This window comes from Aedes albopictus, chromosome 2, assembly GCF_035046485.1.
Source record: "Aedes albopictus strain Foshan chromosome 2, AalbF5, whole genome shotgun sequence".
Lineage (NCBI taxonomy): Eukaryota > Metazoa > Arthropoda > Insecta > Diptera > Culicidae > Aedes > Aedes albopictus.
Window position 1 is genome coordinate 442731878 of NC_085137.1, and position 16065 is coordinate 442747942.

At 42.6% G+C, this 16065-nt stretch overlaps 2 protein-coding genes across 2 annotated transcripts; one reads left to right on the forward strand and one right to left on the reverse strand.

The window, feature by feature from the left end:
- Positions 1-2831: 2831 nt before the first annotated feature.
- LOC109420192 (uncharacterized) lies at positions 2832-4665 on the reverse strand. The gene is made up of 2 exons (XM_019694516.3): positions 3473-4665; positions 2832-3413 (listed from the first exon to the last, which is right to left on the reverse strand). The coding sequence occupies exons 1-2, from the start codon at positions 3699-3701 to the stop codon at positions 3121-3123; spliced, it is 522 nt and encodes a 173-aa protein (XP_019550061.3). The 5' UTR covers positions 3702-4665; the 3' UTR covers positions 2832-3120.
- Positions 3877-4619, forward strand: LOC109397322 (uncharacterized). The gene is made up of 2 exons (XM_019669652.3): positions 3877-4273; positions 4354-4619. Exons 1-2 carry the CDS (start codon positions 3877-3879, stop codon positions 4617-4619), a joined length of 663 nt encoding a protein of 220 aa, XP_019525197.3.
- Positions 4666-16065: the final 11400 nt, after the last annotated feature.

Genomic DNA, 16065 nt, shown 5'->3' on the forward strand with positions numbered 1-16065 from the left:
GAATCCAATGAATCACAATATAGAAAAAGAAAACAACTCCTCATAATCAATAAAAAAGCAACTTCTACAAAAAGAGTTATTAGGTAATTATCACGAAAAAAGTTAGGTTAAATATTGTGGCTTTACCGGCTACTTATATTCTACCGGTCGCTTCAGTATGGCCTCCAAAGTAGCCGTTTTATAAAAAGAGTAACTTAAAAATAATTTTAAACATTTTTATTGTATGCTCTATTCCTCGTTGCCACTAGCTACTCAGCGACATTCATTTTTTGACAATCAAGGTGATTTTTATATGAAAACGGCTACTTTGTAACGGCTACTTAACGGTAAATTGACAACATGAAGTATGGAAAAAAAATTAGCACTACACTGAATTTTTTTTTTTAGATTCGTAGTAGATTTGAAACACCTTTTTTGATTTCGATTTATTTTTGTCTCAAGATGTAAGGTAAATATGTGCCCTATCACGTCCATTCATTCTAAAACGGAAACTTTTAAAGATAAAAAACTGTTCAACAAAAAAAAGTGTTTTTCAAATGGACTTCGAATTTGTTAAAATGATTTATTTTCAGTGTAGTGCTCAATTTAGATTGTATTAAATTTATTTTTTCATGAAACTTGACTTATTTTGTGATAATCACCCTTACATCACCTTTTTATAGTAGTATTTTTTATCAGATGCATTTAAAAAAAGGATCTATAAACAGGTTTAGTCTTTTTTTAAATATAGTCTCGATGAATTTTGAAGAAAATAGCATGCAATGATCTAGTCGAAGTTTACACACCTAGAAAGTTTCATTGTAATTAGAGAGGATGCTGCCAACTCCAAATAAAATACACTTAAAAAAATATGGGACAAGTTCGCAGGGGTTGACGGTATTAAAGTGAAGGAGTTTCATTTTGATTATTGTAATGTAGTGTTCTTTAGTGAAACATATCACCTTTTTAACACTTTAATGCGCCTCCAACGGTTCATCACGAACCGGCTGCTGCAGATGGAGTATGGCTGATCATATGCATCAGACATGCTCGATAAACACGGAGGAACCGCCAGGGCTCAGTAGAGTCTATTCCCAAGCAATAGTTCCAAATCGGTTGGATTTGAGAAGGTTTTGATGATTGTTACAAATCCTAATAAAAGTTTTATAGGATTTGTGACTGGTTTTGGAACCTTTTACAGCCAGCTGACTTCAAAATGTTGTTTGGGCTCTATTTCCCACATTTCTCGGTTGATTTTGATTAGTAATTTATTAATGTCATAGTCGCTTTTTCGAATTTCTACAATGTTATACTGTATTATATTTAATTTAAATAAAGCAATTAAAATCAACCGAAAAATTAATAGTGGGAAGGAGATTTGCAGCACTTAATTGTGCTGATAGATTCGAAGCTAACGTGCGAACACTTGACATGACAGTTTGGACTGGACAAAAAACTGACTGCTTTTTATTAATTGAACAACGTTACTTTTGTATGACTAGGTTGACATTTCTAGTCCACGCATGAGAAAATGACATGGTTTATCTTGATAGGGCCGATAGGACAGAACGAATTTGAATATTTTTCATAGTTTTTGTAGGGGGATGAATACATAATAGTTGACAAGCAATTTTTGTTTATCTCTTAGATGATGTTATGACATCAACAGAAAAAATATCAGAAGTTCAGTTACATGTTTCTGTAGGTTTTGGACCGATGACATTTTAAGGACACAAGAGATGTACACAGAGAAGTAAAAATCAAGAAAACAATTTGACACAGAATCGATTAAAAAAGCTGTGCATGACGGAACAACTAGCAGGACACTAGAACTGTGTCGTATCTTTTCAATAACGACATTCAGCATATTTCCAATAAAACTACACTTCAATAAAGCAAAGACTAAAGCTGCTATGATAGAACAGATCAGAATGACTTAATTGACTATTACCTTGGAGATGTACTTCGAATAACTGACAAATTGACAAGAACCTAACTAATTACATGGACCATACTAAAAAACCAATTGACAAAAAGAAAAAAAGGGGAAACTTTTAGTAAAACTATTTTTGTTCAACGCAGGCCAAACAGTGTCGACTTGGGCCACACATGCCTACGTACTTCTGTGTGTTGAAACAAAAATAGAGGCTCCTAGAAGCAAATGTAGGGAAAGGGTGCGGTGTAGAACATAAGCACAGTGTTGCTACCGCCGTAATCACTTTGAAAAAAAAAAAAAAAAATATGGGACAAGTACATTTTTTTTCATGAAAGTGTCCATCTTGTGGTGTATGGACGTTTGGTAGGGAACATAATTACCTATCTTGAGACAAAATTTCATCGAAATAAAAAATAGTGTTTTTTAAATCAACTTCAAATTTTTTTAAAAGATTTTTGTCAATTTAGATTTTTTAAATATTTTATTCTTGAGACTTGACTTATTTTATGACCCTCAAATAATTTTTTTGTAGAAATAGTAATTTTTAAACATATTTAAAAAAAGCAGTAAAAAAAGTTTGACCGTTTTCAAAAAAATCTAGATTAATTTTGAAGAAACTCAGTATGCAAAGTGGCTTTCTAGTCAAGGTCCCATTGTAGTAGGTTTCATTGTAGTCTGAGAAGGTGCTGTGTGAATACGATTTATGATGTGAATACGGGTATGATTAGTCAAAAACCAGAATGTTTATGTACAAAGGGTCAACCATTTGATAGCAAATTAATTGAAGCGGTATGATGACATTCTGATCAAGTTAAACCAGGTGATTGCGCATAGATTGTAATACGAGCCTGTGTCTCAGGTCTTGAGGCATGGAAATATTAAGTTTCAGGAAAAGTAATGATTATTATGTACTTATTTGTCATTTATTTATCTCTGTACTGGATGTCTTGTGAATATGATAATAAATAATCATGAAATTACAAAGGAGAAAATACATAAATATGGGTTTCCACTTTTTACGAATTATAAACTAATTTTTCAACAACTCCACTATACTGTAAAGTGCATTGACGTGGTAGTTATGAATCACCTTAATTTCAACCACGTCACGTGATCAAGTGAGTGACTTATTAATTTTGATATTTTTTACCGATCCATGAGGTGTGGTCTCAGTGCACGTCACTTCGTTTTCAATGCTTCTCAAATCACGGGCTTGTAGGTTCTAACGGTTCCCGACGATGAAATGGCCCTCTTTCACGTGGTCGCCTATGCGGCCGCACAGGATTCGGTGGCGATCGTGGCTCAGCACGACCCGGTCTAGACATCCTCCGTCCTGGACGGCGTCTCGGAGATGGAGCCGGGCTAATCTGACGTTGAATTCTCAGGTTTGAAGCCTCACTGTCTTCCAAGGGGTTTGGTTTGACCTCACGTATTTCCAAGGTGTAGTTCAATCCAAGGAATTCTTTTGTTTGCCTTACGTCTTCCAGACAGTCGAAATCTGTGGGAGGTGAACTGTATTTAGCATGGTTATCACAAATTTGACATTTGGGAACCTACCGGCAGTACTCGGTTCGCAACTGCATACACACTTGTCTTCATCGCGTAGGAATTGCCCAACGCACCCACAGAACGCACAGTATTCGTCACAGGTGAATTTCCACACTCCATCGCTAGCCAATTCTTCCGTAAGCGAAAGTTCGCCATCCTTATCGTCCGTTAACTCAGTGGCCGCAACTACTACCATCAACCCACATACCGTAAGAAACCACGGCCATAAACATCCCATGATTTGGCAACTACACTCAAGGACCTTTGGTCATGCGTTGATGAAACTCGGGAAAATTTTCGACGCACTCGCTCAGTCACTACACCCTCACGCGTTGCGAAAATGTTTAAACAAACAACCGACCTAGAAGGGCACCTCAAACCGAAAAGTCCGCACTCAGCAGCCGCCGTTGTTGATGGGTCAGCTAAAACTGAAGTGCTGGATCTTCGGGAAAGGTTCTTTTAAAAGATATATAACTCACACCTGCCCGTTGAAGCAGCGTGACATCTTGGTGCTTTTTGTAGTGAAGAAGCTGTGCGAAGATAACTACACAACGACGACGACGGCGACGACGATGAAGTACCTGATTTCGATGTTGGGTCTGGGGCTGCTGCTCGTATTCGTGACCAGTGTGGCGGAGAGCAGTTTGCGCAACAGTTTGGCCAACTCGACCGACCTTATCGGGGGTGGTGGCGGTGCTAACACGCTGCAAAAGAACGATTCGTGCTTGATTCTGTGTAACTACTGCGGCTGCGACGGGAGCTTCGTGGGCGACGACTGTGTTTGCGATTGTGGCATCGATGGTGAGGAACGTAAGTTTCGAAATGGGTTCGATCAGGGGTCGGGAACGGTCGGGTGTTAATTTTGATGTTTTTTTTTCTGCTCTAAACAGATATCAAATGCTTGGAGAAGCTAGAGTCTGCTGAACAAGAGGTTGACTTTGAGACGTTCGAGGATGAGATGAGTTTCATTGCGACTCAGTCTGGAATGCTGGGGCGTCGTTTGCGACGGGAAGTGGACGACAGGATGGAACGGGTGGGACCCGGTCGGAAGCTGAACCGTAAGAACAAGCGGAAGAAGGTCAACCGGCAGCAGCGTGGACGTGGACGACGATTTCTGCAGATGTTAACCAGTGGACCGAATAAGAATAAGGAATAAAATTTTAATTTTACATATGTTGCTTTCTTTTTTCTGGAATTTAATTGAAAGAACTCAATGTTTACATACAGTGTATCAAACAATTGTCCGTACAGCAATTTTTTGGTCAAAATATTTTTTCATTCAAATGATTATAACTTTTTTATACGCCAATCAAAAACGCTGAAATTTTGACCAATTTTAACCCATATATTAAAGCTCCATTGGTAAAATTTTGGGTGAAATCGAATAAGTTTTCTGAAAGTTATAGAACTTTTAGTAAAACTTATAAAATTTTTGAATACATTTTTGAAACATTATATCTCAATATGTACTTGATGAAACTTTTTCAATATTTTTCGTGTTACAGCTTATACCTAAGGCTTTCATATGCAGCTTCGTTTAAGGTTTTATATTCACTACAAAAAATATGAAAAATCTGTATATGTTCAGAGTGTCATTTGGAAATTTATCATATTTTGATCAATAAAAGTGCCAAGTGTTTTCAACTTTTTTTAAACTCTCTTAATGATATATTTTTATACAGGACCTACTAAACTACATATGAAGAGTAGGTCCTATGGATTTTTCGTTCAGTTAATGCATTTTTATTGGTGGAAAACGCTTGGCAGATTATATGTGCAAAATATTGTAAATTTTAAAACATCGTCAACTACATACGCACATTTTTCATATTTTTTGTAGTGAATATAAAACCCCTAATAGGGCTGTATATGAAAGCCTTATGTCTAAGATGTAACACAAAAAAAATTGAAAAAAAAATCATCGAGTACATATTGAGATATAATGTTTTAAAAATGTGTTCAAAATTCTTATAAGTTTTACTAAAAGTTCTATAACTTTCAGAAAACTTATTCGATCCCGCTCAAAATTTTACTAATGGAGCTTTTATATATGATTCATGATTGGTCAAAATTTCAGCGTTTTTCATTGACGCATAAAAAAGTTATTAACCTTTGAATGAAAAATTATTTTGACAAAAAAATTGCTGTACGGACAATTGTTTGATACACTGTACATTTATTTGCTCAACATCACATTTAAGATTAGACATAATGAACAATAGTACGCCACAATACTCGGCTGTGGCTGCCGCTCTCCATCCTCGGTCTCGCCCAATGCTCGCAAAGTTACGCTAAGTCTGGTCCACCCATCGTGCTCTCTACGCTCCACGCCTTCTTGTGCCATCCGGATCTGTCGCGAAAACCAACCTCCAGGGTTGTTATCCGGCATTCTTGAAACATGCCCTGCCCACCGTATCCTTCCGGATTTAGTCCGGTGGGTTCGCCGTAAAATGCAGCGAGCTCCTGGTTCATCCTTTCCCGCCACATAGGTACCATTCTCCTGCACACAGCCGAACATCGTCCTTAGCACGCGTCGCTCGAAAACTCCGTGTGCTTGCTGGTCCTCCTCGAGCATGGTCCATGTCTTGTATCCGTAGAGGACCAAGGAGTCAGAGGAGCGTTTTGATCATGGTGCATTTGGTGCGTGAATGAATCTTTTCAAACCGCAGCTTCTTCTGGAGCCCACAGTAAGCACGGCTTTCACTGATGATGCGACTGATATTGTTGTCAGCCGTCAGTAAGTATGCGAGGTAGACGAATTCTTCCACCACCTCGAAGGTATCCCCGTCTATCGTAACATTACTACCCAGACGGATCCGGTCGTGTTCGGTTCCGCCAGCATGTATTTTGTTTTTGAGGCATTTATCATCAGTCCGGCCTTTGCTGTTTCGCGTTGCAGGCGGATGTACAGCTCTGCCACCGTTCCAAATGTTCTGGCGATATGCCCAATATGCTTCTGTTTGCAACGGTCCACGTTCTGCCGGGTTCCTTGCTGCAGCATTACCGCCCGTGCTGCGTTCTTCTCCCAAATCGCTCTGCCGTCTTCGTCGAACCATTCATTTTATCGACTCCTTTCCACGTACCTGATGGTACTCTCGTCGTTAATGGCTGCTTTTACTGTTCTCCAGCAGTTCTCTAGAGGGGCCACATTGAACTCGCCCTCGCCTGGCAACGCGGCCTCAAGATTCTGTGCGTATGCTGTGGCGACATTCGGTTGTTTCAGTCATTCTAGGTGGTACCGTGGCGGTCGCCGGTACCGTACATTATTGATGATGGAAAGTTTTGGGCGCAGTTTGACCATCACCAGATGATAGTGGTCGGAGTCGATGTTGGCGCCACGATAGGTCCTGACGTCGATAATCGTCGGAGAAGTGCCGTCCATCAATCAGAACGTGATCGATTTGCGATTCCGTCTGCTGTGATGATCCTTAGGTGTAACGATAAGGAAGACTGTGATGGAAAAAGGTGCTAAGTATGGTCCTAGGCCGTTTTCGTTCATCTGCTGGTGGGCGCTGAACTATATCATCGTCGGTCTGAATTCCTCCTTCTGGCCAATCTGAGCGTTTAGGTCTTCAATGATGATCTTAACGTCGTGGATTGGGTAGCGGTCGTATTTCTATAAGTATCCCTACCAATACTAGCTTAAGAATAATACCAGGCCTCTCTCCTGTGATACCTCCAGATTTTTTTCTTGAGATTTTTTCTGAAACTTCTGCTGGGATTCCTCCAAATATTCTTGCTGGTAATACTGAAATTTCTGCAGGCATTCTTCTTTTCTAGGGTATCCTTCTGAAATTTATCTTGGGAATTCATGCTGAGGGTTTCCCAGAAATTATGGGGTTCATGCAAAGATTTTTCCAGGAATTCCTATTGAGATTTCTTCAAAAAAAATCGCTATGAATGCCTTTAGAATTCATAATTCACTCAAACAATTTATCCTGAAATTCCTCTGGAGAATTTTTCAATATTTTTCTATAGATGGATTTCCCGGGAGTTCCAGGATTCCTTCAGGTTCCCCTTTTGGTATTTCTAGAGTTATTTCTCTTGTGATTTATTTTGGAAAACCCTGCAGAGAGTCTTTAACAAAATTCTCCTGGAATTCATGCCAGAATTTCTAGAGTAATTACTGCAGGGATTCCTCTAGGAATTGCTCCAGATTTCCCCCCTTTGTTTCAGGAAATCCCCCGTAGATTTCTTCAGTATTTTCAATTTTCAATGGGAAATTCTTATTTTCTTATTATTGTTATCTAGTAGGCTGTCCCAATAAAAGTCGATGCTCGAAAATTCAAGGTGTTCTACCATAGACTAATTTCAAGACCTCGATGTACCAAAGAAAACCATTAAATTTTCTGTGTCCAGTCCGGTACCCAATAAATGTTCATTACCGTGTATTTCTTCCGTGCAAAATTGCCTTTTGTGTAAATTATATTTAGCGTGTTACACCGATCTGGCAGCTCTGACAGTAAGGGACTAAATATAAATTACGTAAGTGGGTACCGAGGATTATTAACAATCTACGAACTTGACTGCGGAAAAAATCGTGACCATGACGCCGCTGGTTCTACCTTCAAATGAAAGGTATGCATATTTGTGGCGTTTTTGTAGAAAGTTTTGTTTTAATAAAACATCATTTAGAGGTTCCGCCAGGGCAATTTTAAAAATATAACCCTTTTCATGAAAATTCTCAAAAAAAACATTCTTTTCGTAATATTTTTCTAACTTTTGAGTTTTTTCACTTTTTTATTTTTCTATGGACAAATTTTTTTTTTCTATGGACCATGGGCTGCAAAACGGTGAGTCGATAAGGAGAGCGTCCAACATAGCTCTGGTCCTCACAAGTTCCTACCTCATGCTTCCACGAGTTAAACGATGACAAAGACCGCCAGCCAAGAGTTGTGTGCTTAGCTGGTAGTGCAGCCTGGGCACTGTTGTCCTTCTGACTTCAGCTAGATTGAGGAGGTACGTCTCGAGTGTCTGTTCACCAAGGAAGTGCGGCTCAAACAGTGTCTGTTCTGGCATCTAGCGGCTGAATATGAAACGCTGTATCGCGTCAGCTATAGGGTAATTGATCCGATCATGGAGGAGTTAAGCGCTGGGTTCATGTTTAAACCACAATTGTATCGCCCCAAGCAAACTTTTTACATGGATTGAATTGAAAATAATAAAATCCATCCTTAATCTACGGGAAAATAACGAAATATTGCCACTTTGATGTTGTTATGAGCATTTTATTCGTTTTTATCTGAAAGATCATTGTGTTCCTAATGTTGCGGTATGTGTTCCTAATGTTGCGGTATTTTGTTCCTATTGTTGCGGTATCCCATTGAAATCATATGGGATACCGCAACATTAGGAACACTACCGCAACAATAGGAACACAGCAGCAAACACATTTATGAAAATATTTTTTTAAAATAGGTTTTTGGGCAAATCTTAAGCAAACAAATGGTGCAATCTCATAATTTAAGCACCATACATCTATTAAAAATACCTTTTGGTAACATTTCAGTCGAAAAAGTGCTCAATTGCCATTACCGCAACAATAGGTACTACCGCAACGATGGGAACAATTACCCTACCTAAGGTGGCAGTCCCACCAACGCGATTTAGGCAGCGCGACCCCGGTAAGGTAGCCTGTCCAAGCCTTTCAACACTACGAAAAATAAAGTAAGAAATAGAATATGCGAACGATACTCTCGGAAACCGACCCGGCAACGAAACAAGGACTATGATTGGAAACTCGGTACCTGGAACGTCAGGACCTTAAAAGAACCTGGACGAGTGAGCCTTTTGGGTCGTGAATTGCAGAAAGTTGGTGTGTGCGTGGCTGCTATACAGGAAGTGCGGTGGCCCAAAACTGGTGAACGTGAATTCAGGGCGGTGGATCCCGTCTCCAACACATCGTTCAAATATAACATCTACCACAGTTGCAGCGATAAGGCAGAACATGGGGTCGGATTGTAATCGGTAACGCCAACGCGCAGGTCGGAAGAGAGGACTTTTTCCGTCCAATCATCCAATGCCGCCAGGGGGATGGCCATTAGTAGCACCTACTTTGCACGCAAGGATATCCGCAAGCACACCTGGAGACACCCAAACGGCTATACTTGCAACCAAATCGACCATGTGCTGGTAGATGGCCGACATTTCTCGAACGTAATTGATATTAGAACTTTTCGAGGTCCCAACATCGACTCAGATCACTATCTCGTAGTTTGTAAGATTACGGTTATCAATCGTGTCGGACTCTAGGAACCGGCGATCGATGCGTTTCAACATCCAGCGGTTTTCAGCGGTACGGTAGCTATCACCAGAAGCTGGACGAGCGGATAAGTGAGATCATCGAGAGCGATAATCTCAACACGCTGTGGGAGTCTATCCACGGAGCGATGAGTACAGCAGCGCAGGAGGTGATAGGTACTGCTCAAAGACGACCTAGAAACGGGTAGTTCGATGAGGAGTGCCAGAGGGTAACGGATGAGAAGAATGTTGCCAGAAGCCGGATGTTGGTGTCGGAGATCCGTCAGAGCAGGGAGCGATATACGGAAGTAAGAGTAGCCGAAAAACGAATCCACCACAAAAAGAAAAAAAAGTTCGAGGGAAATTTGATAGCTCAGGCGCAAGAGAGTATGGAACAGAATGATATGCGGAGATTTTACGAAACTGTCAATGGCGTGCGGAGAAAAACAGCGCCTTCTCCCGTCATGTGCAACGACAATAATGGAAACTTGCTGACAGAGAAGACAATGGTGGCCAGATGGTGGGACCAGATGTTCACCCTGCGGCAGATTCTCGATAAATTTCGGGAGTCAGTACAACTTACAGACCCATCATCTGTTTATTGATTTCAAGGCGGCGTACGATTCAGTGAAGAGAAACGAGTTATGGCAGATTATGATCGAACATGGATTTCCGGCGCAGCTGATTAGACTGATTCGTGTGACGCTTGACGGATCGAAATTAAGTGTACGGGTTGCGGATGAAATTTCGTCATCGTTCGTAACCTTTGACGGGCTGAAGCAGGGCGATGCTCTTTCGAACTTAATGTTCAACATAGCACTGGAATGAGCGATAAGGAGAGCTGGTGTGCACAGGAGCGGAACCATTGTCACGAAGTCGCATATGCTCCTGGGCTTCGCGGACGATATCGACATCATCGGAATCGACCGTCGGGCCGTGGAAGAGGCGTTCATACCTTTTAAAAGGATTGGACTTACGATCAACACCACAAAGACTAAGTACATGATTGCTGGTGTTCAACGTCGGTCCGGCCGTGGTAGTGGTGACGAAGTGGTGCTAGGTGGGGAAAAGTTTGAAGTTGTGGATGAATTTGTTTATCTTGGTACTCTAGTGACATGCAATAATGATGTTACCCGCGAGGTGAAAAGACGGATTGCGGCTGCAAATCGGGCCTTTTTCGGTCTGCGAAACCAGCTGAGGTCCCGCAGGCTGCAATCGAAGACAAAACTCGCGTTGTACAAGTCTATGATTCTCCCGGTCGCTTTATACGATCATGAAACGTGGACGTTAAAAGAAATTGATCGGAGAGCCTTTGGAGTCTTTGAACGTAAAGTGCTGCGAACAATACTCCGCGGTAAACTGGAGGACGGCATCTGGCGGCGTCGCATGAACTACGAATTGTACCAGGTATATAAAGAGATGGATATAGTGAAGCGAATACAACACGGCAAGCTGCGTTAGTCTGGACACGTAGCTCGTATGCCGGAGGAACGACAAGCTAAAATTATATCCAGCAGAGAACCAGGAAGGGGTCGTCGGCTTCGTGGAAGGCCGCGCACACGTTAGCTTTTTGCAGTTGAGGAGGACCTAAGGACTCTAAACGTTCAGGGCGACTGGAAGCGATTGGCCCAGGACCGAGGCCAGTGGAGGCGGATACTTCATTCGGCATAGACTCACCGCTACGAGTTGTAGCCCATCAAGTATCAAGTAAGTATAGATAGACCCTAGGCATTCTTGAAGGGTATCTGTTTTTTTTAAATATTTTATTTATATTGACCGCAGATCCGTTTCTGTGCTGATATACTGTTTTTTTTAAAGCATTTTCCATAAAAAATGCTAAATGTAGAATTTTTAATGTTGAACCATGAAAGTTTTATCTGATCGTACCGTAATCCGGCGTCAAAAGAGCTACATAACTTCCAAACCAAGGCTTCGCAAAAAAGGCGCAAAAAAGGCTCCGCACGTCCTATTGACATCCTTTGTTTATTTTTTATTCTTAATCACTTAACCTAATTTGCAGCTCTATTGTCCACTAGGGCACTACGTGAGCGATTTCATTTGACAGCTGCACTTACATTGTGTACAGCGCCTAGATGTATATTCTATTCTACTTTATCGAACTGGTTTGCCTTTCTGCTGCTTTCATTTTTCTACACTACATGGTAGAATGATGAGCACAAGGATGATGGATGGCCGTTCTTCCTTTCCAGTCCGATTGGGGGTCCATTATGAGTAGCAGTTCGCCGATATCCAGGTATCCGGGTCCGTTTGAGCCGCGGGCTCAGAAGAGGGTCAGTGTCAGCCGCTCTCGGGGGAAGAGCAACTGACGAAAACTTGCAAGTGCCGGGGCTGGGAATCAAACCCATGACCATCCGCATATGAAGCGAACGTGTGACCAACTACGCCACGGGCCCCGACAGCCCTTTGTTTAGTAGCAATGATTTCAGCTAAGTGAGGAATACATTGCAAATTCCTAAAACAAAAATAAGGCAACATTAACATTTTTTCACTCATCACTAGACATCAACAAAATAAAAGCTTCACTTGTTGAATGGTCAAGCTAGTTCAAACATGTTTTTTTTTAAATTTTAGAGTGGTTGGAAGTAGATTCTTGATGAACTTTTATGTGTATAATCACAACAATGACTGGTAGCAACGCATTAAGTTTGAGATTAATGTCGTCGAATTACTTTTATCAGCACAAAAACGGTTCTACGGTCAGAATAAACAAAGTAATTTTTTTTTTTGAGAATTTTCTTAAAAAAGAGTAATTTTTACAAAACCGCCCTGGCGGAACTTCTAAATAATTTTAAAGAAAAACGAAATTTTCTACTAAAACGCTACAAATATGCATATTATTCATTCAAGGGTTGAGCACCTTGACTTTTCGATCATCGTTTTTTTTTGGGCAGCCAATTATCTAGGCTTTGTCATACATTAAATCTCTGAAGAAATCTCTGTGGGAATTCTGAATACGGAATGTCTTTTTTTTTTCGAGAATAAATCCAATACTCTGTTAGAAATTTCATCAAAAAGTCCACTTGAATTTCCTCCGTTGATTCTTGTTCAGAATATTTCCATGAATTTCGCTAGATGACTTATGAAGAAAATGCCTCAAGGAGTTCCATCGTAAATAGCTTCAAGACATCGTCAAAAAGTACTCCAGTGATAACCGTGATGAAGTACTGCAGAGTTTCTGTTAGGAATTATTAACCATTTTACTAGAGTTTTTATCAAAAACTTGGTTTTATTAGAAAAAAGATGATCATTGGATTTATAGTGAATAGTTTTGAATAGAGCACACTACATATTCGGAAAATTCCGGGAATTTTGGCAAAATATCTCTAGATAGATCGAATTTGCTACAATTTGCTGGGATTTTTGTTTCGGGAAATTCCGGGCAAGACCTTCTAAGTATAAGATCAATAGATGTTCAGTGCAAAGTCATATTGAAATACCAAATATTACCAGAATATTCGAAAGCTCAGGCTGTGATATCTTCAACGATATTCATTAAAACGCAAATGTTCAATTTTCATTCAACTACTATATTTCACAACACTAAACTCCATTCTTTTTGATCACTTGGCACATTGTGGGGTAAGGTTTTTCCGGAGGGACGACACCGGCACTACGATGTGCGATGACTGTGGCGACCCGACGTAGGGGGTCCGACCGAAGGGAAAATTGGGCCCGCCTTGCTCCTGAACGTAGAGTGGTGGTGGTGGTGGGGTTCGCGCAGGAATATCTTCGTTCTGCTCAAAGACTGCCGGTCCTGTGTCGGGCCCTGCAAAGAAGGCAGGCGGTTCATATACGGGTTCGACAAAAGATCCTGGGGGAACTGTGATGGGAAGGTAATCGTCCTTTGGAAAGGACGGTGGAGCGGGCGGAAACCCGATGGGCATAGTTTCGGGGTGCGGGGGCTCAACTTGATCCCGCAGGGGTTGCGGAGTCGGTTGGAAGGGCGGAGTGCTGTACAGTTCCCGTTTCCAATCGTCCCACAGCTGCTGGTTCACTATTTGATTGTAGATGGTTAGGTCAATTGGATGTGGTGTAGGTACCTGTTGTTGTTCCTGCTCCAGTAGACGATCGATGATTGGTTTTACTTGATCTCCTGGTATGGTAAGGCTGTGATGGTGAACCTCAATAACTTGCTCATCATTGCGATCCTCCGACTGACTGAAACTGTCATCTTTACTAAATGAACTGCTGCTGTCAAAACTGGATTCACTGAAGTCTCTATGGTCGGATATTGGGCCAATGTCAAGATCGGGGCTGGGTCCGCGTCCATGGCCAAAACCCGATCCTCGACTAGATCCAAAGCTCGATCCTCGACTAGATCCCCGACTAGATCCACGACTAGATCCAAAACTGGAACTATGACGATGGCCTTCACCACGTCCAAAACCATCGTAGACTGGTAACGAGGCGGCGCCTCTGTCCTGGTGTTCTTCTAGTTCCTCGGGTGCTTCCTCTTCCAAAAACGATTCAGTTGCACGGAATGTCGGCTTAAAGTTTTGTTGAAACGTGGGTAGACCACGCACCGGTGCGAAAGGTACATGGGCTTGCGCTGGAATGACTCCATATGCATTGACAGGTACTCCGAAGGAACGAATAGGATCCACTCCGAATGAATGGATTGGCTGCACTGCAAATTGAGAAGAATAGGCTCCGAATGGCGGAACTGAGAGCGCTCCGAAAGAATGAGCGCCATAGGCAGAAGCACCATGAGCTCCATATGCGTGACCAGCATGAGTTGCGCAACCAGGACCACCATGTGCCCCATAGGCAGGGCCGGCATGGCTTCCGTAGGCGGAACCACCGTGAGCTCCATATGCAGGAGCAGCATGGCTTCCATAGCCGGCGCCAGCATGAGATCCATAGGCCGGAGCGGCAGGAGCTGCATGAGCTCCATAAGCAGGTGCAGCTGGAGCTCCATAGGCAGGTGCAGCCGGAGCTCCATAGGCAGGTGCAGCCGGAGCTGCATGAGCTCCGTATGCAGGAGCGGCAGGAGCTCCATAGGCAGGTGCAGCTGGAGCTCCATAGGCAGGTGCAGCCGGAGCTCCATAGGCAGGTGCAGCCGGAGCTGCATGAGCTCCGTATGCAGGAGCGGCAGGAGCTCCATAGGCAGGTGCAGCTGGAGCTCCATAGGCAGGTGCAGCCGGAGCTCCATAGGCAGGTGCAGCCGGAGCTGCATGAGCTCCGTAGGCAGGAGCGGCAGGTGCAGCCGGAGCTCCATAGGCAGGAGCAGCTGGAGCTCCGTAAGCAGGAGCGGCCGGAGCTGCATGAGCTCCATAGGCAGAGGCAGCTTCAGCTTTATATGCTGGAGCCGCGGGAGCTCCATAATCAGACTTAGCTCCGCCTCCATCTCCACTCTTAGCTCCGTATCCTTCCGAACCTTCCTCTTTTGGCTTTTCGCCGCCGTGATAAATGTGACAGTTGTCGCAATGGATTCCAGTGGGACCTTGGTGGCAGCATTGAGGCTTCTCTTCTTCGATTATCGGCTCAGGTTCAGGCTCTGGCTCTGCACATTTCTCTTCAATCTTTGGTTCACATCTTGGCTCTTCCCTCGCTGGCTCGATTTGTTCTTCGATTACTTCCTCTGCTGCTTTTTCCTCTTGATGATGATGATGGTGGTGGTGGTGGCTGCCTTCATCATTGTGGAAGTAGCAACAGTCCGGTAACTTTCCTTTCTGGAATAGCATTGAGAAATCACACGTTAATTCACTTGTTCTCTCACTATTCTATTGGTCAAAGATACTTACAATCTTTATGTGAATCTTCCTTCCTTTCTTGTGTTTCTTGTGCTTATGTTTCTTGTGCTTACAACAATGGTGATCGTCATGGTGATGATCACAATCATCATGGTGGAAGTGATCATCATGGTGACAGCACTTTCCTCGAGCAGTCCTCACTCGGACACCATATTCCTGTTCTTCAGGAAACTCGCAGTCCACATCGGAGGCGTCGCACACGCGCATCATGTTCTCGGTGCAGTTTTTATCTGTATATCGAACAAAACAGCCATTAGAAAGCAGGTCACATTGCCCAAAACTCGCTGCCATCACTTACATCCGGGATCACAACCGTTGGTTTCACAGCTGCACTGACACATATCGTCGGCCAGGAACATTCCTACGCACCCGCACTGACCGCACAACTGTTCGCACAGATTCATCGGACTTAGCACATTGTACGACTCCATCGGTGGATAATACATGTAGTTCATCTCGTAGCCGGTGACCACCACGAGTGTGGCCACTAGCACAACCACTGGTAACCACTGAGCGCGATACCCCATCGCAAGTTCCGTCTTCCTAGTCTCACTCGATCGCAATTCTCACCGTTGTCGGCACGCACTG

Excerpts from the sequence above, each read along its gene's own strand:
- LOC109420192 (XM_019694516.3), bottom strand. The coding sequence starts at position 3,701 with ATGGGATGTTTATGGCCGTGGTTTCTTACGGTATGTGGGTTGATGGTA. Across the intron at positions 3,414-3,472 it reads TTGCGAACCGAGTACTGCCG|ATTTCGACTGTCTGGAAGAC; the intron begins GTAGGTTCCCAA and ends CACCTCCCACAG.
- LOC109397322 (XM_019669652.3), top strand. The coding sequence starts at position 3,877 with ATGGGTCAGCTAAAACTGAAGTGCTGGATCTTCGGGAAAGGTTCTTTT. Across the intron at positions 4,274-4,353 it reads TGGCATCGATGGTGAGGAAC|ATATCAAATGCTTGGAGAAG; the intron begins GTAAGTTTCGAA and ends TGCTCTAAACAG.